We start from the raw sequence: 23,770 nt of genomic DNA on the forward strand, positions 1-23,770 counted from the left end.
AAAAATATACAATATGTAATCATATTCTCTTTTTTTTTTTATACGCTACGCACGCGTTTGGATTTTTTTTAGGGTGGCGGGGTGTGAGGGGTGTGAAAGTCTGCTATCAGCCGCATCTGTCTCTGCCTCTTCAGCGTTGTTGTCTTCGTCTCGTCCTCTTCAATTTTGCATTAGCTTAAAGCGGAAGTAAAAGGATTTGAATTGCCGCCTGCCTATCGTGAGCTGCTGTGTGTGTGTGTGTGCTTGTGTCGGCATTCCACACAATCCTCGAGGCTAACAAAACACTGACTGCCCCCCCTCCCCATCATACAGCCTAATGTATGTAAATTCCCTAAAGTTGCAAATCCGCTTGCTTCGGCAGCTAAGTAAACATTTTGAGCGTCATTTAAGCAAAGCCTACGCTGCCATGCAAAAGCTTTCAACGCTGCTGCTGCTGCTGTGGTGAAAAGCTGCGCTGCACTTGCTTAGTCGGGTTGCGAACCCAGCTTCATTAACTGACCGCTGCAAGGCAAAATGGCGCCAGTTTGAGTGGCTTGGCAGTTTTCACTCATCGCTTGAGTTGCACTCGTTCACTTTCAACTCATTTGCTCTTGAGCTTTTTTTAAGGGAAACTCATTTCTGCTCAAGCGCGCGCTTTAGTCAGCAAATGCGCTCTGCATTTGACGCTCGGCTGCCGAAGCTCTTGACACACTGAACTCGGCAAACATTTGGAGGACACGTCGTGCTTGGAGTTTGTTGTCGTGTAAGCGTCGGTTTTTTATTATTTGGTGAGTAAAGTTTGATTTGTTGCTGTTGTCGAATGTTGGTCAAAATTCGTGATTTATTTGAAAATTTGAAATAATTTGGTTTTTATTGTGTGCAACAGCAGCGAAGCGGTTGCCAAAATTAATGTAAATTTCATGCAGCTCTCTCTCGAAGGAGCAGCTGTGCTCGCTCCTGTCTGCTGACTCCGTTTTTTTTTTGTACGTTTTTTTTGGCCGTGTGCCTGACCTAAGGCAACAACTCGACACGACTCGTGAGCCGGCCACACAAAATTTGACTAAGGCAAATTCACTTAGATGTCGTCGCCTGGCGTTGCCCTTTTTTTCTTTTTTTTTTTTGCCACAAAACTTTTTGCCACTCGCTGCACGTACACACATACATGTATATATATGTGTGTGTGTGGGTGTTTGACTGCCACAACGCATAAAAATGCGAGTGTTTGCCGCGTGTCCCTTTCCCTGCAGTTCTGCGGCTATGTGGCAATGTGTCCATTCGCAACTCTCAACTCCCGAAACTGCCAAGAGGCAAACTCTAAAGGCCAGGCTTAGGCCAATCGAGGAGTGTGTGTGTGGAGTGGGGAGCGTGTGTCTGGCTGACTGGCTGGCAAACGTGGCGTATACTTAATTCGGTTTATGCTTGAACGTGTCGCACATTATTCTTATGAGGCAGCAGCCTCGACTACGATGTGTGAAATATGCTGAATGTGTGTGCACAGTAATTCTGATTAGACCACACACACACACACAGTCACACACACACCAATACACGCTCGGTTGACACAGGAAGCGAAACAATTAAAAATTTTGTTTGCAATTTGTTTGATTTGCACTACAGCGAAATGAAAATGCAAATGATGCTGATGGCAAATGTAAATGAAAAATAAAAAACTCGCGAGCGAATGAAAGCGAAAATTGCAAAAATGGGAAAAATTGTAAAAATCTAAATCTACATAAATGAAAAACTCTGCCTGCCCATTGACCTTATTGAGCATTGAGACGTCGTCGTCATCGTCGTCGACGTCGTTCACAATGGCAAAACCAACAAAACTGGACAGCGTTAATCTTCTGAGAACAGGGTTGCCAAGGTGATGTGGAATTATGCGTTTATGCAGCTATGATAAAGTCATTGCTTTTATGTGTATTCTTGCTATTTTTATTATGATATGCGCTTCAATCTACTTAAAAATTTGTCGATTGAAATCGATTTATGGCTGGCGAAAAAAAATTGCTAAAGCGCACTTTCCAGCTCGGTAACCCTAGTACTCACTCTCTCAGAGGTAAGCTATTGTTCGAGTGGGAGACGGGTAGGGGGGAAGGAGGGAAGGGGGTCTCTTGAAGCTGCCAACGTTTGTGGCTTTCATGCTGGCCGCTCATAATTTTTACGACCTATTTCGTGTGAAAACTGTGTCGCCGGCTTCATTTTTGCGCCTGGCCATGGCTTTAACAAGGTGGGAGGGGGAAGAGGGAGGGGTGGTTGGAGGCTGTCTGCCACAAGTGGAACTTTTAATTTCAATTTTTTATTACTTGAAATCTGTTTGCCGCGCAACCTGAGCGCCCGAGCCACTTTTTTGCGGCAAGTTTTTGCAGTTTTTTTTTTCCAGTTTTTTAGTTCTCTTTTTTTTTTTTATTCCATCGCTTTAAATGCCGCAATGAAAATGTTTTGGCTTCACGACGACGCCCCCGCTTGCAGTCCCTTCTGCTTGCCTTTTTTCTCAGTAACTTCGTGACGGCTTCCAGTGTCTGCAGCGGTTTTTATCCCCTGTCCGCGCCGAGTTACATTTATTGGCCTGGCGACAAATTTTTATTGCCCCATTTTAGTTTTGCTCTGCGGCTGCATATGGCACTGATTTCTTGTCACCTTCTGCTCTAGCTACATCTGCGCTTTCGACTGAGGCGACAAAGTTTTGTCAGACAGACAGACAGACGGACAGAGAGACAGACCCTGGGTCTAATCATATTGGCAAACGGCGTCGCCGAATCCTTCGCTCGGGTTACGTGATGCATTTTTACCCAGACCTTTCTTCTTCTCTACAACACTCTGATGTATAGTTCGAGTCGCTTCACTGCTCACAATTTGACTTCTGATGTGGGTATGTGTGAGTGAGTTTATGTCTCTTTGTGTGTGTGTGTGAGTGTGTGGTTTGGCACGCCTCCATGCCACAATGGGGATCTTTGGCAACTTGCGGTTGTAAATTAAGTTTTCAACTTAAATGCGCCAATTATTAAAACTCTTCTCAAAGAAATGTACAGAAACATTTCGCGTTAAATTCGATTGTATATTCGAAGTGAGCATGCAGAAACGTTTATTGTTTAAAAGTTGCAAGTTGAAACGATCATTTAACTACTTAAATTAATCATTATTTTCACATTAACAGTCTCTACGCGCAAAAAGAAGTATTAAAATTGAGACTTTGGTCTTAGTACTAAGAATTTTGATCTCAAAAGCGCATCAAGAAGATGAAAGTCTGAATGTTAAAAAACACATATTGATTTCAAGAACATTTAATATTACCCATAATAAAAAGAATAAAAGTATAGTTAAAAACAAACTTATTATAAAATCAAAATAATGTTATATTATATTTAATTTTTTTTTTTGTAATTCTTATTTATTATGTTGCCATTGATGGACAATAGAATTTGGTAACTTAAATCTTGAATTTTTACTTTTTTTTGTAATTTGGCATTTTTTTATCTTACTAACGTTCTTAGTTTTAAGGATTTTATTTATGAACACAATTTTTAAGACGAATGTTCTTCATTTTTTAACTTAGTCTTTTTTCAGTGTACTGTAGTTATTTAATTTGAAAATGTTTGAATTTATAAAAAGAGCCTTAAAAATCAGAGACAGCAGTAGGATTAAATTTGAAATTTTATCGTAGCTAAGACTATTAGTTATTATTTTTACATTAGCGTTATATATTTGAATTGTGGAAATGGGAAATTTTTGTTGTTGCCAATGATGTGATTGTGGTAGTAGACTTGGCATCAAAAAAGGTATTCGAAATCATGGAAAAAAATAAATCAAGGACTTAAAACACAAAAATGTTTATTAGAACTGCATTATAAACGCATCAATACGAGTATGTGATTTAGTAAAGTCAAAATGGGGTAAAAAAGTTAAATATTCCATGTTTTTCATTTGTTCAGCTGCAATTTGAAACTTAGCTGCATTAAAAACTTTGTGATTTTCATATGAATAGTTTGGTGATTCTATGGAACTATGGAAATGACTTCGCTTAGATTTTTTGATTCAAATAATCCAAATATTAATTGATAAGTTGTCTAGTAAAATACATATTAAATACAGAAAGAAAACTATTTTTATTAAAGGTATGTCATATGCACTATTTCAATTATATTAATTATTTATTTATTTAGAAACAAATTCCTTTGTTTGTCAGGCTTGACACTTTTTCCCCTTTGTAAGCTTAAAAAAGTCATTGCATACTTTTAGGATTCGCGCTGAATTGTTTTAACAAATGCGCCATTTTGTTTTTCAAAATGTGTATTATGAAAAAGCTTTGCTTTAAACCTATAAAATGTGTATTGAAATCATAGTATAACGCTAGTTAATGCTTTTACATACAATTTTCACAAACAATCACAAAGTAAATAGAAAGGATTTTGTGCCATTGTGCGTTTGTCGCTGTGGCTGTGGCATTTGGCGCATTCGACATGTCAGAAATTGTGGATATTCTGTTTAAATACCGTAATGAAGTCTGCTTATACAATATAATGTACCGTGTTTGTGCTACGTGCCTTGGTTATGTTATTGCGCGCTGATCCCAACATCCGTTCCGGCATCCGCCGGCAGCGTTCGGGGCAGACACGACATGGAAACGAAAGGAATGGAAGGGAAGGAAAGGGAAGGGAAGGGAAAGGAAAGAGGGGAGATGGCGATAGCGTCGGCTTTGGCTGTGTTTTTATTTGTGTGTGCCGGCAAATCTTAAACTTGTTTTACTGCTCGTTAGTGTTAGTCGCTCGATAGGAAAAGGGGAGAGCAAGAGAGAGGGGGAGATAGGCGCCATGACACCCTATTGTTATAACACGTTCCACGCCCTAGCTGGCCGTAGCTAGAGACTGGCATGGAGGCTCACTCTCTTGCAGCTGAGAAGTCTGTGTTTGGCAAAGCAGGCACTGGAGTACACTAAAAGTAGTCGAGCTGAGTTGTTTGTGTGTGTGTGTGTGGTTGTGCTTATACCTGATATCTATAGGGTAGAAGGGCATTATAATGCCTCAAGGAAATGTGTGTAACAGACAAACGGAGGAAGTATATACACTCTGGATCAGCATCAACAGCCGAAACAATATAACAATGGCCGCCTGACTATAGGAGAAAGATATATAATTTTTTCTGACAACACTTCTTATGTTTGCACGCAGATCATATATGTTTAAAATTTTTGCCACGCCCAATTCCGCCTCCGCAAAACGAAAAATATGGAATAACAACTGAAATTTTGAAGTTAGAGGTGCAAATTTTCGTATTGACAATAACTATTATAGCATTTATGATTGCTGAGAGTCTCAATGGTTCGATGAAAATTGTAAAAGTTATATATAGAAATATTTCTATATAGAAAATTACGCCTACTGTAATCGGGTCTTAGCTGCGTTGGCTGACAATCTGGTATATTCTGCAACTCTTTGGTATATTTCGACATAGTAAGTATTTCATCGATATACCAAATACGTCCCTCGGTATATTTTGGTATTTTTATGGTATATTATTTTATATTTTAACAATAATACCGCACTATTTTGCATTCACAATAGGTGGCAGGTATCTCCCAGTCGAGCACACTCGACAGCAGCTTTCTTCTTGGTTTTGTGTGTGTGTTTATGCGTGTGCCAAGGTGCATGCTAAGTGCCAGCGTGAGACGTGAGGTGTGGCAACTGGAGAGTGGCGAGACCGAAGTGAAGTGGAGTTGCTGCGGCACTCTGGGCTGTGGCATCATCGTTTCGTTGCCCTGGCAAATGTTTGTCCAGCATAATTGCGCTCAGCATGCAGTTTTTCCTTTAACTTCTTGTCGTTTCGTTTCGTCTCGTTTGGGTGTTTTTTCCTGTTTTTCAATTTTGCAACCGCTTCTCGATCGTTTCAGTATGTTTGCTGTGCTTTAAAAGGGGATTTGTGTGAACTTGTTTACGTGCTGTATTAGTGTAATTTACAACGGAAGCCATCAAAGGCTTTGACGCGCCGCAGGCGCCATGCCAAATTATATTCGTATTGCCTTGGCTAACTAATTTTCAACAGCCGCCCACAAATTTGTTGTTGTCTCTCAATTCAAGTGTTTGTTGTGGTAAGCCCGAAACAACAACCAAACCAAACACACACACGCACAACACACACGCAAGAGAGAAATATATTCTGTCTGTATGTGTGGGAAAATGAAAACACAATGCTGTAGGTAGACAATGTGTTAGGTTAACTCGACTCGAATTTGATTGAAATTGAATATATATTATATATAATGATAAATGGATAAATGGGGACTTCTTCGTGGTAAAACCAGTTAATTCTTTTCAATTACACGCGCTGTCTGCAGAGCTTAACTTAGTCTGAGCTTCACATCATTAAACGATACCCTGCGGACCAATGAAACAATGTGTTTGATTTGCTTGAAATAAATCAAAGATTTATTTGCAATTCCTAACAAATTTATATTTATTGAAATTTCCTATTTTATGGAAATTGTAAAATATATAAAAAAAATCTGTTCATTACTGTGTTTGATTTGCTTAAAATAAACCATTTGATTTCTTTTTAATATCTAACAAATTTGTATTTATTGAAAACGCATTTTTATATGTGAACTGTAAAATAAATAAAAAACATTTCATAACTGTGTTTTATTTAAGATAAATCAATGATTTTTTTTAGGCAATTTCTAACAATTTTAATAAATAAAAGTAAATAAAAAATATTTCATAAATGTGTTCATTCATTCATTTTGTTGTATAGTGTAATATATGTTAAAAAATAAAAAAGAAAAAAATAGTTTCTTTCTGTTACTTGTTATTACCATCGATGATAATGCTTTTCTTTTCATTTATTTTTGGTTTTTTTATTTGGAATTTTCCAATTCTTTATTTCACGTGGTATCTTTTTAGTCACCACTTCTCACTTACTACGCATTCTGAGCAGTTTTTAGTGGACAATTGTCACAGCAATTGCTGTGACTGGCCATGACAATTACAATTACAGTTTCGTGTTTAACCATAATAATCTGCTCAGTTATTTGTGTAATTAAACAAACAATAAACCCCTGTGGAAACCTCAGTGGAAAGCCAGAGTCAGTGGAAAGCCATAGACCAATTGCGAATACATTCTCCTGTTCTATATGCTCTACCCCCGTTTCTCCCCTCTTCCTTGCCGATGATCCACAAAACCCCAAAGTCGAAACCACTTGGGTGCTCTTGTTTGTTGTTTGTTAAATGTTATTATTGCTATTACTGGCTGATGTGTTTTTGCTGCTGTCGTTGTTGCTGCTGTTGTTGTTGTTGTTTTTTGTATTGTTGTTGATGTTGTGTTAGTTGTTCGTATTTCTATTTGTACATTGCATGAGATTTAAAATGGTTTAATCAACTAACAGCGATTATAAAGCGAGTGAGAGCTCTAGATGACGGAGCAAGGGGATTAAAAGCTTGTTTTATGGAGAGATTTCGTGACGGATTGACCTAACGACGGGGTTGATTGACTCACTAAACGCAGTCTAAACGACTTTCTTGACTAAATGGTTGCTAGCTTCTTAGATGATTTGGTTAATGATTGACGAGTTCTGAATGATCAAACAAGTACATAAAATGGATTATAATGTTGAGTAGCAGAGTGAGAGAGTGAGAGTAGCATGTTTTTTACATGATTGATTGATTGAGCAGAAAATAATGTCATTGAATATTATTGATCAGTTCAAGGGATCAACTAAATAATAAAACAATTGCTTTGGTTGACTAAAGTAATGGATTAGCTATAAAAATCAATAAGAATTTAATAGGTACTAATCTAATAGAATGATTGTTTGATTGAGCATAAAAAAGGAGACTGAATTATTATTGATCAAGCTGTAAAAAAATGTAAAAATGTTATATCAATAATTTTGTTTGACTGAATCGATTAAATATCTATACAGCACACTAAGAATCTGATTGACGTTAAAATGATTGTTTGCTTCTTACAAGACTGATTGATTGAGGAAAAAAAGCATTAAGTTGTAAGGGTTCATGCAATTGAATGCATTGAATAATAAATTAAATGATTTGATTGATTGAGCTGATGAGCTGTACAACTCAATTAAAATTTTACTATGGAGCAAACTAATAGAATGATTGCTTGATTAAGTAAAAAAACTAATAAAATTAAATAATTGTTGATCAATCAATAAAATGTTGATCAATCAAACTAATAGAATGATTGATTGATTGAGTAAAAAAACTAATAAGATTCAATAATTATAGATCAATCAATAAAATGAGTTGAATAATATATCATTTGATTTGTTTGATTCAATATCTATACAGCATAATATTTCTTCTTAGATTGATTGATAACTCAATATGTGATTGAATATTGATTGATCGTGTATAAGGTATATTATTTGATTATTTGATTTCTTTGATTGTTCTGAATGGAAAAATGGAAATTTGATTAAGTAGCAAAGTGAGTGAAGACGCGATTGAGTGCTGGATTGACTCTTGATGTGTGAGCTAGAAATAAAGTAAGTAAACTGCATTACAGAATAGTTTTCTCAAGATTTTACTTTTTTCATTTTTCTGCTACAAAATGGCAACAATTTAATCGTTTCTAATAGAGTATATTGAAATAACTGTTACAAATTTCTATAACATTTATTTGCACATACTCAAGCAGAGCGGGGTTCAACTAGCATGCCATAATTCCATATGTGTGCATTGCATGTAATTGTACAAATATTTACAATGGTGTGCAAAGTGTTTATGGTTTAGTTGAAAAGTTTTGTGGGGCAAATTGTGCGCAATTTTGTGGCAGCCCAGTGAAAATGTAATCAACATTTTCCTTTTGCTCAATATAATCGCAATCGTGCGTGCCCCGTGGGCAATGCTCGAAACTCCAGCTCAAAGAACAACAGCAACAGCAACCGTAATTTCGTTTGGCTTGAAACCATAAATCTCTATGAGCACGTGAATTAAAAAATACTACAGCAAAAAAAAAAGGAACGAAAAATATAATTGTAATTATTATATTTTATTTTTGCTTTTATGTATGTTGTATGTGGGGAGGTTTGCATAAGATTTATCGCTACTTTTAATGGCGGGGCAAACAATAGACAGAAATGATTGTAGGAATTGCTCGCGATTAAATTAATAGGCTGACATTTCATGACAGAGACGCATTTCAGTTTCAGTTTTCAGAATCGCAGTTTTTCGCTTCGTATTTTCAGTGCTTCGGTAACTCAATTAAAATGCAATTTAATGTATAATTAATATATTTATATATTTTTCATATTTCATTTGTCATTATAGAGTTGTATAATATTATGTATGTATCATATGTATGTATATAATGTATATTTGTATGTATGTAAACACTAACTAGCGTTCGGTTAAATTGTATATCACTTAAATTATAATTATATAAAATTGCTTGGTTAATTAATAACGCATCAATACAAATTAATTTGGGGGCAAATTTTACTTAAATGCACATTTGCTGTATCAATTTTCATTGACAATTTCATTACCATTGTCATTTTGTTTTTTGCATTTTAATTGTAATTTTATTTATTTAATTTGTTATCCGCTTATCGATTGTCTTCCATCTCCATCTCCAACTAACTACGCGCCAACATGCCGTTGATCATAATGTTGGCCAACGCATTGCGTCGCTTTCGCCAGGCTCCCATTCCCTGGGCGTGATACTGCAGCTGTGTGTACCATTGCTTCGTCCTTACGCCATCCTCAGCCTGTTGGGAAAAAAAGATGAACGAAATGCGTTAGAAAATTATGATTGACTCGCCCATTTGACAGGTGACCTGTCTCTGTATATATAAGGCATATATTAGGAGTGTATCTTTATGTGTGTGTGTGTGCTTATAACTGCTCAGTTGGCCGTAACTAAACGTTTCAATTTATGCAGCGCCAACTTACGTCCGTCTTTCAACCATTTTCTTGCGCATCTCTGCTTCACTTCCTTTCATTTCGTTTTGCTTTGCTTTTCTTTTCTTTTTCTGATTTTTTTTTGCCCCCTTTTTTTGTGTTAAATTTCAATAAATGTCATTCATTTTGGCAGGCACTCGACGTGCGTTGCCTCGACGCACTTCAAAAGGCGCCTCAGCCTCGTCCCTTCTAGGCTCCCTGCTGGCTACGCAGCCTACGTTTTTCTCTGGTTAAAAAAAAAATTTGCATGAATGAATCGAAGCTGGAATCCTTCTGTTTAGTGTGGCGGGAGACGACAGCTCGTTTCATATTAGACAGGATTTGAAATGGATTTCTCCATACGCTTTTGTATCTTCTTCTGTCTGTTATTAAAAACGAAATCTCTAGCATATTAACTGCTATGCATTGTGCTTGTGCGACGCTCAAAAGTATGCTATACAAAATTTTGTTTGCTGCAACCGGCCAAACTTGCTGTGCTATTAATACATTTTCCCTAGATATTTATGGCAAGTTCTATATGCGAAGCATGTTTGCAGCATAGTGAACTAAATAGATTGATAGAAAAGCTTGCGTTGTGTATTCCATTGATTTCCAACTGTTTTTGGGGTATGTGAGTAGAAAATTTAAGGAGCATCAAAATTTGGAATTCAGGTTGCTTAAAATTGTTGTGAATTGTTTATGTAAAATTTGCATTGATTGTAAATTACATAAAATATAATTTTCAATCAGTAATCATATTCAATTTAAATTATAATATAATCATTATAGTTAATTTTACCAACAGTTACAACTGTATTGTATGAAAAACTTAATATTTGGTTTACAAGAGCTGTGTTTATCAGCTCATACTTCAGTTGTGATATCTATCGAAAAATTCTGGTATGCCACATTGAAGATTGATCATTTGTGAAGACATTGAACCTAAAATTATTTCAAAATGGGAAAAAGTGGTCAAATTTCTTATAGTGAGCTGTGCGAGGAAGTATTTCTCGAATAAGTTTCTTGATGTCATCTTCTTTCTTCTAGATTAGTCAATATGAATTAAACAGCTTGAAAATGTTGTTGCAAACTCGTAATATAAGTATTATCTATAATTTCTGAAACTTTATTTGCAATTTAAAATTATTTACAATTGCTGACATTTTATTTCTTACTTTTTCATAAACTTTTTTCAAAAATTCATGCCATAAATATTACCTACAATTTGCTGACACTTGTACTCCCATTTTTTATTAAACTTTATTAAATACCTGCACTCGATGTTGTCGCCAATCTTTCAGTCTGCAACTATCTAACAGCTGCTGCTGTTTCTGCTACCTATGCCTAGTGTTAATTGTCTTGTTGCTGCTCTATTAACTTCATTGGAATCATCTGTTTGCAACATTTACAAATTCTCTGCCACAACGCCTCCCTCTCACACACACATCCAGAGAAAACTATGCAGGAAAAAAAGTTGTAACTTGTGGAACGCCAAACGGGAGCGCAAAACTAACGAAGCCCAAACATTGCCGGTGTGCAGTCAAAAGGCAAACGCTCTCTAATTCAAAAGCCAAGCGAACTGGCACACACATACATACATACAACTATAAAAGGCAATCCCAGACAAACCCAGACAAACCTAAACGAAACCGAATCAACGAAACGAACCGGATGCCTGCAAAAAGGGCAAAAACAAAGAAGCAGCGCGTGGGAGGAATGGGAATGGGAATGGGTTAGGTACTCGTAACTGAATTGTAGTTTTGCTGTTAGTGTTAACTGAACTGGGAATGGGAATGGGGGCGGGAATGGGGAAGGGGATGACTACTATCGACTACTACTCACTTTGAATATGAATGTGTCCTTCGATGAAATTTCCTGCACTTCGAAATAATCATCCCAATCCGCTTCGCTGCACACAACACATCTGTCCAGATACAACGGCTCCCGTATCAATGTATAGCGTCCGCATTTCTCCTTCACCAGCAGCAAAGAGGCCTCCCGAATGCCAGTGTGCTTCGGGAAATTCAGTTTATCCGACATGGCCTTCTCTGCCCTATAATTGGCACTTGGCTGTTGTTCGCAGAACGAGAGGCAGAAAGAGATAGAGATGAAACAAAACATAGAACAAGGAAAAGAAAAGAAATGGAAAATTGTGTAAAAACGAAAACTAAACAAAATTACAACTAGCAAAATGCTCGATGTGGGCAGTGCGACATTGTTGAGCCCTGCAGATAACGCGAGACCGAGAGCAAGAGCAAGAGCAAGAGCGAGTGCACAAAGCATGTCAGAGCCTGGCCGAGTTGCCGCAGGAAGCAGCTGCTAGAGGTGCAGCTAGAGCTGGAGTCACAGCAAAAAGCAACCAGAAAAAAACACATTCCTTGAATTGAGCAATTGTCGGTCGAGGCATTTTGCAAAAATTTAGAGCAGGGCACCAAACAAGCAAAAAAAAAAAGAGAAACCCAACTGAACAAGTGACACACGCATTGCGTCGCCATCGACGTGACATCCCCAAGTGCTCCCCTCCTTCTCCTCTCTTTTCGCTCTCTTTCAATACACATTGGCCTCTTGTGTGTACCCACTTGACGCCATCGGTTTTTCTTCATCATTTGTATTTTTTTTTTGCTGTTGCTGCTCTATCGTTTTTTTTCCTTTTTGCCGAGTGTAAAACTCGTTTTGTTTTTAGGCATCAAAAGCAGATAGTTGCTTGGATAAGCACTTTTCATTACGGACAAGCCCTGGAAACGTTTCCGTTCCGTTCCGCTCAATGCTTCAATAGCCTTACCACGGATCCTGGCTATCGCCACTGACTCTCTGCCACTGACTCTGATTTGTTGAAATCTTTTATCGCACGGCAAACTGTTGCCATGACATCACACAGAACCGCAATCCCAGGCCTCCTTTAACGGCGTGGGAGGTCCCGGAGGGGGTGGAGGTGGAAAGCAGGGAAAAGGCTATTAGAGGTAGTAGAAGAGCGTCAGTCGTCAGTCGCCAGTCGCTAATTGCCCTCACCTCATGTCAAACGCCTGAGCGTCGTCGTTTGTCGTTTCAGCTCACTCGCTTGTCGCTTGTCAAACGTGACCAATCGAAGGAGCTGCAGACTGGACGAGAGTGCGGGGGAAAATGGGGGAACATTCTCTCTCTCTGCGCCAGAGATGGACACGTGAGATGCATTCCGTTCATTTCTCACTGTCAATTGTGCCGTGAACTCTAGAGATTGCACTTAGATTTATGGCAGTAACTTGCATTTTGTGTTAATGATGCTGCTCTGCTCTGTGTCTCCGCTCTTGTGAGAGGCGAAAGTCCCTAGTGTCTTTTCAATAAGTAATAGCAACCGAGCTGAGTTCTCGTGAGTTTGGCAAAAGTCACTTTAACTGTCTATCTTAGCTGAGTTTTTACTAGTACTTATTTGTCTAGTATGTAGTTGTGAAAGTTAGCTAAAACGATATAACATAAGTGTCTATTCATATTCACTTATGAAACAAGTGAGGTGTTGTTCCAATTGAATATACTAAGGAATACTAAAATATACCCCAGGCTTTGTTTGGTATATCGATATAATTTGACGTTGAAACTTAATCAACAACGAAACGATTAAGTGATTGTGATTTAAAATGTTTTTTCCCTGAGAGAGTCCTCAGTCATTCTTAATAGAAATTCTTATCGATACATCTCTGATATGTACTTGTTCTTGTGTCTTGAATTTTCATTTAATGATTATTCTTTAAAATAATTTCTTTCTCATAATCGTTAATCTTTTCTAGATCTGTTGGTTATAAACTATACTCCATTTATATTTATTTCATAACATAAAGTTCTCTTGAATTTTTCTTCATAGCTAGCACAGATTTCAGCCATCATTTAATCTCTCTCTTACGAGCTTAAATTGTAATTTATCTGTCAGTGTTACTAATCACGCTCAGCTCTGTTTTAGCATGCTTTGAAAACTCTGTTGCTTTTGCTCCAGCTCCAGCTCGTGACTCAATAGACTCACGTTCGCTCTTCTAATGAGTGCACTCGTGATTCAATCGTCACCTGCTACCTCTCTAGAGAGAGTCTGCCTTCCTCCCCCTTGTCCCACTGCCACCACGTTTACACTAAGCTCTCCCCTGGTGGACGGACATACCTTGCCGTTGGTCACGAGCAGCGCATTGACTGGGGTCAATTTGATGGTGCGCGCCTTCTTCCAGTTGCTGTCGGTGGGCTGCGTGTAGAGCAGTTTGCCCTCCATGGCAAAGCGGACCTCATCGTGATTCCATTCGAGTATGTCGATGGCCATTTTGCGCAGCTTGATGTTTATCATATCAATTTCGCAGGAGGCGCGACGATTCGGACTCGAGGAGCTGATGCGACGCCAGAGTTTCGTGGGCACATCCTTGGCCTCCTGGTTGATGTGATTCAAATGCAATTCAATTTTCTCTTGCGCCTGTTTGAGCAGCTCACGTCCATCGAGATGTGACGGCGTCACTTTGTACAGTCGAGCCAACAGCAGTGGATACTTGGTGACACGCTGCACGGGAACCTGTTCGGGAGAGAAGAGAGAGAGATAACGAAAGGGGTAAACAGCTGTTCTTTGTCGGTGCAAGTCATGAATATAAACTAAGGACACTCACCATCAGAAACGAGTTGAGATTCATGCGACGCAGCACAGCGTTCTCCATTTGCGATACCTTCAGGAAGATGCGCAGCAGCTCCTTCTCCTTCTCGAGATTGGCGAGCAGCAAACTGGCGCCCGCCTGCCGCACACAATAGCTCTCGAAGGCGTGCAGCATTTGGGTAAAATCGAGAAAGATGCGTCCAATGTTCACCGTGAGTAGATCATCATCGCCCTGCTCGAGGGCAATGTCCAGGGCATCGCGCATTCGCTCGGCCAGCGTCTGATTGTTCTCCAGCAAGTCTTCCGTGTTGAGGAAGATGGCGGAGAGCTGCTCCTGTGTCAGCAACCCGGCGACCAGCATCGGATGACAGAACTCCTCGAGTATGATTTGCAAATCCCGACCGTATTTCTCCTCCGTCTCCACAATCTCTGTGATGATCTCTTTGCGCTCCACACGCTTCTTGCCACACTTGCGGCACACCAACGGGGCATACAACACACCCGCCTCAGACAGTTGAGTTTCCACAGCGCCATCGCAATCCTCGCACAGATGCAAAGGACTCACCGCAGGTTGATATTTGCTGCGCGATGATTTGCTTGTCTCGGAGCCAACGCCTGAATCCTGACGCTCCACATCACTGCCGCTCTTGCCGCAGATGAATGTGTGCGGCGGCGGTGACAACGAGCTCATATTACTGTGACTATCGTCGCTGCTGCTGACACGCTTCTCCAGCTCACTCAGCGTGTCCGTGGCCTCCTCCTCGATGATCTTCGGATTGTTGCTGTAATCGAAGCTCTCCTCGCGCGCCAAACCACGTTCCTTGGCATCCACTAGGTAGGAGAGTATATCATACTTGGAGGCGCCTTCGAAGATGGAGCGAGCTGCCTTCTTCTCCAGCTCGGCATCGTTCAAAGGCGGCGCAGTCAGTGGCAATGGAGGCGGCACTTCGTTGATCTCCTCATAGATAGGATCGCCATTCATACGTATCGATTCGTAGTGATGCTCGGCTTCCGCGTGCGTGGCATGTTCGATCTCCGCCAGCGTGGCATCCACCAGCAGCTGATAGAATTTGGCACGCGTTGTGGCATCCACATCGGGTTGTTCCGCTGGTTCCTCTTCGAGCACGCCAGCTGCTGTGAGTTCACTTGAGCAGCTTTGATAACAATCGGATTCATTGGCCGCCGCCTCGAAGTCGAACAACTCGTAATTGTGGGCGGAGGCAAAGCTGTTGGCGGAACTGATGCTGCCGCGATTCGACAGACGATCCTCCTCTTTGGTTGCCGCTGCTGCTGCTGTCGCTACAATTGGTTGCCGCTCGAGTCGCACACGCTGCAGCGAGACGCTAATCAAGCGATTCATATCGTCGTGATCTTTGGTGCCGCTCATGTCGATGGCCTGACGTGATTGCTGCAGCCGCTGCAGCGAGTTCTCAATAAGTTCGGCAACCGTATCGGTCTCCAGGCCATCGGCCACCTGACCCAGCATGGGATCCTGCAGCAGCTTGGCAATGAAGCTGCTGTTGTTGTTCGTCGGTGTTGTCTCTGATGATTCTGGTTGCTTCTTGCTACTGCTCGACACACGCAGTCCACACACATGTGGCACTAGATTGCGTTTGACGGCTTCGACTGGGTTGCGTAGTATCTTCAGCAACTCGGTTTCGTGCGGCACCAGCGTGGCAGAGGATGACGTAGGCAAGGGCGTAGATGCGGCAGTGGGCGTGGTTGTTGCTGGCGGCGGTGTTGCTGGCATTGAGCTGATTGCTGGCGGCGTTGTATTGATCGGCGTGGTGCTCGTTGCTTTTGCCTCCTTCTTCTCCTTTTCGTAGTCTAATCTTATCAGGGTGCGTCCACGTCCGCTGGAGCTACTGCTGCTCGATGTGGAGCTGCTCGAGGTGCTGGAAATGCAGCTGGCCGAACGCTGCAGATTGATCTCCGAGTTGTTCCCTATGCTGCTTCGAATTGGAATGATTGCTCCCAGTTGCTGTTGCTGTTGCTGTTGTTGACTGCGGAGTGTGTTGAGCAAATTGTGCTCGTGCTCGACGCTGCTCACATTGATGCAAACGCTATTGGCCACCTGACTGTTGACCACCACCGAGGATTGGTAGAGCGGTTGCGCTGCATCGGCGCTGAGGTTCATTGTCGAGTAACAATCATCGCCATTAATCAGTATCGATGTCTTTTTGGGTGCCACATCCGTTGCTGCCGTTGCGGTGGCATGTTGCAAGCGTGGCGAGTGCTGCCGCAGCACAACATTGTGGTCCGAAGAGGAGTGCAACAGCTGCTGCTGCTGTTGCTCCCCCTCCAGTTGTTCGCTGTGCGAGATTTTCAAGCGATGCACCTCGTTGCTTTGCTTGTTAAAGGGCGCCACTCGCACCACAGTTCGTTGTGCTTGCTGTCGAGGAGCAGCAGTTGACTTATTGATTTGCTGTGGCTGCTGCTGTTGCTGCTGCTGCTCTGCTAATCCGTTTGCGGTCGGTGTGGCAAGCGTTGTCATCGCTGTCTTTGGGGGCGGCGGCGGTGGCGGCGGCTCTGTGGGCCGCCTTTGAAATAAATCTCTCGAGTCGTTGCGGTTGCTTTTTATGCGCAGCGCCATTGTGTCCTTAAAATTTAAAATGACATTCTGTGGCCCACTGCCCTGCGACTGTGTCGGAGATTCGCTGCTGCTCCGACTATTGCTCTGGCTCTGGCTTCCATTCTGTTGGCCATTCTGCTGTGCTGGGGGCACGGACACGGCCGAGTTCTTGTTGGGCGCGCCAGACAAATGCCTTTCGCTGTGAGCGCGTCTGATGGGATTTCGCGATTGTGTCGTTTGTGCTGCACGCTTTTCACTTGCCCGCGGCACCAACTCCGACTCCGTCTTCGTCTCTGTCTTCGTCTTTGTCTCCGCCTCCGACTCTGCTTTATCCTCCAGTTGCTTCAGCTCCTTTGTCTCCTTCTTGTCTGCAACCTCAGTTTGCTGCTTGCTGCTGTCGTTGTGCTCGTCATCATCGTCATAATCGCGATTTGCTGCTGTCGTCTTTTGGGTTGCTGCTGCTGCTCCTTCAGCTTCAGTTTCAGTTGCTGTCGCTGCTGTTGTGCCTGCAAAAGTAAAGATGGTAGTTGCTTGTGGTGAGTGGCAAGTGCTGAATCGCGTGTCGCAGCTAGCAAAATGTTGCTTTTGTAATGTAAACCCAAGACACCCAAGCCCAAGTTGAGGCAAGGCAACCAAATGGAGCCTATCAAAATGACGACGAGACGCTGGGGGAACGATGCAAAACGAGCCAAGTAAATGGCGGAGAAAAAGTAAAGCAAGCTTCGCCTTTGCCTTTGCCTTTGCTTTTTCATGGGCTCTGCTTACTTTTCCAGCTAGTTTGGCGACAAACTTTAGCCTCTGTCAGGCTTCCTACATTTGGATTTAAGATTAAATTTATATAAATTGAGGACAACTTAAGTTGTATTCAAGAGTGCCAAATTATTTTTCTTAATCAAGAACTTTCTTAAATTCATAATTTTGTAAAGTTTTGTAGTTATTGATGAAACGAATTTTACTATTATGTATTTGAAATATAATAATTTGTTGCTCAACCATTTGAACCTAGGCAAGTTGCTCTGACAATTTTTTCATTTAGTTATCCGTTTTTCGTTCAACTATTATTATTACTTTTTTATAGCTTTTGTTGCCAGGCAATTTTAGCTTTATTTCGGCTAAACTTGCTAACGCTAGTTGCTCTGTGAGGCGTGCACAACAACATGATGCATGCGGACTTATGCGCTTGTGGCAGGCAAATAGTAGCCAGTAGTTACTGCCATAATAATGCCACGTCTGCCACTCCCTCACACTCTGTCTTTCCCCCTCTCTCGGCCACTACAACCCCCACTCTGCTCGCTCTGGTTGACAGCCACTTAAAGATGTGCTTGCCAGCGATAAGGTGTTTTGTTTTGGTTTTCGGTTTTCGGCTGTGGTGATGGCTGTGGCTTGACTTGGGGTTCTCCATCCACCTTCGCCTCCGCCTCCGCCTCCGCCCACCTTCAGGCCAGTTGAGTAGCACTTGCTCTCCCCTTCCCCCCCACCCCCTTGTGGCCCCTTCGCAGCTCGCTGACAATATGTACATATCTTTATTTATGGTAAATTGGGTGATTTACGTTGCGGCCGATAAGCGTTGCCTTTCAGCGGCTGACGCTTTTGCTGCTCTACTGCCTTGGCTTGGCTTGTCCTTGGCTTTCAGCTTGGCTTCGGCTTGTCGGCTTGGCCTGGCGCTTGTTGTTGTCCTTCTGCGCTGGCATTTTGAATTGCCAGAGTCAGCTCAAGTCCTTGACTTGAATGTTTCGCTGGGTGCCACAAGTCAACGCTGCTAAATGGCGATGGCATTATTTTTGGGGCAGCAGCCATGGCTTTTATTTTTGTTAGTCGGGTTAAGAGCGAAATGCCAGGACGACAGGCTGCTTTATGCGTCTGTCACCGCGGGCAAGAAGAAAGGAAAGAAAGGACAACGACAACGACAACAACGACGACGAGGACGAATGGCGACACTGGCATTGCTTGTGCCAGCGATATTCTCGGCAGCAAACAATTTGTGTCGGAATTAAGATAATAGATTACATTTAAATGTTTTTTGCAGACTACAAAAAAGGGTTCGCGACGCGCTCCAAAGAGATATTTTCAAGTTTGAGTTGCTGCTGCTTTTGCTGCTGACGTCAACCACAAAAACCCCGAAAAAGGCGACGATAATGCAGGACGTTGCCAGTCAGTCAAGTTAGTCACCCATTAACACCCACTCGCTCACACACACACACACTCACACGTTATCCTTGAAGAGCATCCTTATCAGGCTCCCTCACTCTTTGCGTCCATTTTAATGAGTGTGAAAAGTGAGCTGCTTTTATGGCTAACTCTTCTACGTTCTGCTTGGCTCGTCCACCTTTACATTTTATGTTAATGAGTGTCATCAACGCTGGAGATTTGAGCCGCTCTCTCCCAGTGGCCTTTGAACCCGAATGCGGCTCAAATGACACAAAATGTTCAAGCCATAAGCAAGCATTAACCATGTACATCTGTCCGATTTTCTATTCTGTGCTGTGGAGCAGCTTTCCACTACAGTTAAATTAATTAATTGTGGCAACCACTTGAATTTCAATCGACTATTGGCGCCAGTCCTTTCGATGCTTGCCTTTGGCATGCTTACTCTTTATTTTTTTTTTGTGTATAACCCTTTTGTGCTCTAATCGCATTTGCCAAGTTAGTTTGCTATGCAAAATAGCGACAAATTACAACAATAACAACAATAGGAATGAATACGCGAAGTGAAACTACAATTACAATACAAATCGTGAGATTATAAACGGCAAAAGAGACTGACTGACTGATGGATACTGCCAACTGGTTCTCTACCTAATTGTTGTTTAGGTAAAAAGCTATTGGAAGTTGGCAAAATTATCCTAATAAATTGTACATTTTTGTACGAAATTATTACGTTAATAATTTACAGTGAACTAACTTTTTAAAGCATCCTAAAAGATTTCCGAGTTAATCTTAAAACTATAAGAGAGTTTATCTTTATCTCTCAGCTTAATAGATTATTTGTCCTTCTTCTTCATGACAATTCTGTCATTTAAGTGTTGAACTATATGTACAACTTTAACTATGAAAACATTTAGTTAAATCTGTCATAGCTTCTTAGAATTTATTCTCATCATGCCCTTTAGTGTATTGTTATTTTGCTGCTGAGTATGAAAACCATAGCGAAACAAAGCAGACTAAAGCGAAATCAGCTTTTCTTTTATTTGCCACACTTTTCTCATTTTTATTTTGTGCGCTTGTTTTTTGTGCTACTCCTTTTTCTGTAGCTGTTACTTTTGTTGCTGTTGCTGCGGCTGCTGTTGATGTTGCCACTACTACTAAATGCCACCTGCTTAGCGAAGCTTCCAGCACAGCCACTTAATGAGATTTTGTTGAAAATTACGTTTGTATTGTTGCTCGTGTTGTGTTGTTCGTGTATTGTTGTTGTAATCGCTTGTCTTTGAGTTGAAATATTTAATTAACACCTTTTGTGCTCGCATTGTCAAGCACTTGGCAGCACAAAATTTGCTAAATATTCGTTCCACTTACAAAGGACTTCCACAAGTACAAGTAAAAGTACAAGTAAATCTGATATTTGACAAGCTGCCAAGACTGTCAAGTGGAATTTTTGCTGATTCGCTAATAAAAATATAATTACATTTTTGTTCCCAGAACATTTGATTAGCTTGTGCAAAATAATTGTCAAAATATTTTACTAAATTCAAATAGAGATTATGTCTTATTAATAATAAAAATTATTATCATTATTAATAAACAAAAATGTTTGTTTACTAATAAAGTCAATAACTTAAAGCTTCTGCATTTTATGTTCATTTTCATTATTATTATTATTATTACACACAGATACATGTGTAACAGCCTAGCGAATGCCGCTTTGTGGGAGTGAATAGGGGGCGTTTTGATAGGTGGGCGTGGCTGTGTGCAGTTGAGAAGAAAAAGTAATTAAAAGCATTACTTGTCCGGATTAGTAAAACATTTTAATTTAGTTGTTGCACAAAAGCAAACCGACAGTTGGATTGAATGTTGGCGAAGGAAGAGGAGGTGGAGGAGGAGGTTGGGGAGGCGTGGCGCATCAGTGAGTCAAACTGAAATGGGTCAATAAATCCAAGCTTAATTTTATTGCTCTGCGCGCGCTTTTCACTATCTTCCAGTGCGAGAAACGAGCGCAAAAGCGAAAGAAATATAAATCGCAATGGTAAACAAATCAAAATAAATGAGTAACAAAAGCAAAGCGAGTTCTTCAGAGGGAGAGGGGAGCTCTCCCCAACGCCCCTTAAGCATCACTTCATGCTCAACTTGCTGACAAGCTGACAAACTGACTCAAGTCTCTTTTTCTCTCTGGCAAGATGCCGAACAGCAGCAGCAACATTTCGAATTGCGATGTCGATTGCGCTTGGAGATTGCGATTTGGGTTTCTTTTGCTATCGGACTCTGTAATAATATTGCCAGTAAGGAAAAAAATAAAGAGCCAAGACGAAGGCAGGACTACAAACATTGTTTGTGTACATTTTGGCTCATTTCAATAAAAAAAAGAAGGAGAAGAGAAACGAAATCGCAAGGCGAGGAAAAAATTTACTAGCCGTAAAAGGCAGAACATGTCATGCTTGTTGTTGTTGTTGTTGCCAGTTGTTGTTGTTGTTTTTGCTGATGGGATAAAGCATATAAACTCGCATTAGAAATGCACGAGTTGATTTGAGTTTCATTTTGGCAGCGAAATAAGCAAACAATGCCCAAAACAATTGCAACTGAACTCAACTGAATGAAACAAAACAGCTATTGTTATTGCCATTGCTATCAAAGTTGCAGCATAAGGTAGTACGAGCAACATCATCAACCCAACAAAAACAATGGCAAGGATGGGTAACACAGTGTGCAACACTTTACTGTTGTTGTCGTGGCACGTTTCGTCGGCCTGCGCAACATTCATTTCCTGCTCCTTGAGCTGCAGGACATCAGCCGCCTCGTGCCTCGTGCTTTGTCTTCTTCGCTGCATCATTTTAAATGCGCGTAAACTACTTATAGTAGCATCCGACGACGACGACGACGACGTTGCTTATATTATATTTTCCATTTTGTTGCAAACAAAAACAAGAAATGAAAACGACAACGAAAACGAAAACTGTGCTTGCCAAACATATTGCAAAAGCGCAAACAGCGAGCATAAGATGCGTTGAAAATCTTTTATCAGTGAAATTATTTGCCCAGGGACAACGAAGAAGAAGAAGCAGCGCATAAGAAGAATGAATGCGACCAAAAAGAAAAAAATGAAATTCGCAAAAATATCTAAAAGAAAGCAAAGAAATAACTGCGGCAACCAGATTGAGAGGGAGTTGCAGCCGAGGCTGCGGACGGATGTGGCACACAAAAGCAACTGGCCAAAACAAGGCTCTGGCCCCTCAAAAAAAAAAATAAAGTTGCAGGCCAAATGTGTTGGAAAATTTTCTTACTGAACAGTTATAACAACGTTGCGAAAACGTTAACGTTTTTCCTTTGCCTGCGCTGCAGCATTTTGAAATCTGCGCGAGCCCCAAGAAGTATGCTACACTTTTCTTTAATGGCAGTCGCATCGCTTTTATGTCAAAAAAAATTGTGAGAAAAAGCGAATTGGATTCAAGTTAATTGCAGTACAGCAAATGTTTAATACTCTTGCTAATGGAAATTTTAATGAAATGGATGGCTATTAATATAATGGCAGTGAAAAGTGGACTGCGAAGGCAATGAAGAAGTCTAATATTAATACTAATGATGTAAAAGTCTTTTATTGTATTTATATTAAGAAATTAATGAAAATTCCAATGAGCAGAATGATGCAAATAATAATGAATGAAGAGTTTTGCACTAATAATGAAAGTGTTTATGTGTTTTGATGTTTTATTCTGACATACTGCAATAATACTGATCCGAAACTCGTACTTAATTTTAATGAAAACTATAATGCTAATGGAAATGCTGATAATTAGAAAAATCGCAATAATTAATACACTAAACAACAAACTTAAGCGTGAATCATTGTGCTTCTAAAAAACTTATTAAATTTAAAACTAATGAAAATTGTAATGCTAATGAAATCAGTAATGAGAAGGAGAATGACAATAAGTATAACAATCAATACAAGTATACCAATTACTGCTGACATCAAAATCGATAATAATGGGAATAATACTAATGCCAGAATAAAGCTAAGTAAACGCATTAATAATAATTTCTTTTCTCAAATCCTAAAATCAATTGAATATTTAAGCTGCATACCAAAAGCACTCTACCCTTTGCGAAGTGCATTAAGAGCAGGAAAAAGTCGAAATGCGGGATACTGAAGGACTAGCCGTAAAAAAGGCTGAGTTGCACCGGCGAGCTGCTGCTGATGCTGTTGCTGCCACTGCTTTTATGGCCAGTATTTTTTCGGGGGCGTAGACATCGCTGCTGCTGTCTCACCTGACTGTGCCAGACAATGCGCTGCTGCATTATTTAAAGATGAAGCCCAACAGCAGTATCAACGGCAGTGGCAGAAGCAGTGGCAAAAGCAGAAGCAGAAGCAGTGGAAGAAGCGTGGCCAGTGGCAACGTTGGCAGTGGCAAAGGGAACGCGCAAAATGCAATTAAAGCGCCGCTGCTACGACGGAACCTTTCAGAAATCTACTCGTAAAATTTGCGCATGCATTGGCAGGCAACAACAATAATAACAACAACTACAACAACAAGAAAGAGAGAGAAGAGATGAAGCTGATGCTAAAACTGAGCACAAGTT

At 40.7% G+C, this 23,770-nt stretch overlaps 1 protein-coding gene across 1 annotated transcript in view; it reads right to left on the reverse strand.

Annotated features, from left to right (window-relative positions):
* Positions 1 to 9,298: 9,298 nt before the first annotated feature.
* Positions 9,299 to 23,770, reverse strand: part of LOC132789082 (mucin-2) — a 126,633-nt gene continuing 112,161 nt past the window's right edge. Inside the window, exons 6-9 of the mRNA XM_060796851.1 lie at positions 14,486 to 17,547; positions 13,999 to 14,394; positions 11,718 to 11,945; positions 9,299 to 9,703 (exon numbers count right to left, since the gene is read on the reverse strand). Of these exons, the coding sequence (XP_060652834.1) occupies positions 9,572 to 9,703; positions 11,718 to 11,945; positions 13,999 to 14,394; positions 14,486 to 17,547 (3,818 nt within the window). The 3' untranslated portion in view covers positions 9,299 to 9,571. The remainder of the gene's footprint in view (positions 9,704 to 11,717; positions 11,946 to 13,998; positions 14,395 to 14,485; positions 17,548 to 23,770) is intronic.

Source organism: Drosophila nasuta, chromosome 3 (assembly GCF_023558535.2).
Source record: "Drosophila nasuta strain 15112-1781.00 chromosome 3, ASM2355853v1, whole genome shotgun sequence".
NCBI lineage: Eukaryota > Metazoa > Arthropoda > Insecta > Diptera > Drosophilidae > Drosophila > Drosophila nasuta.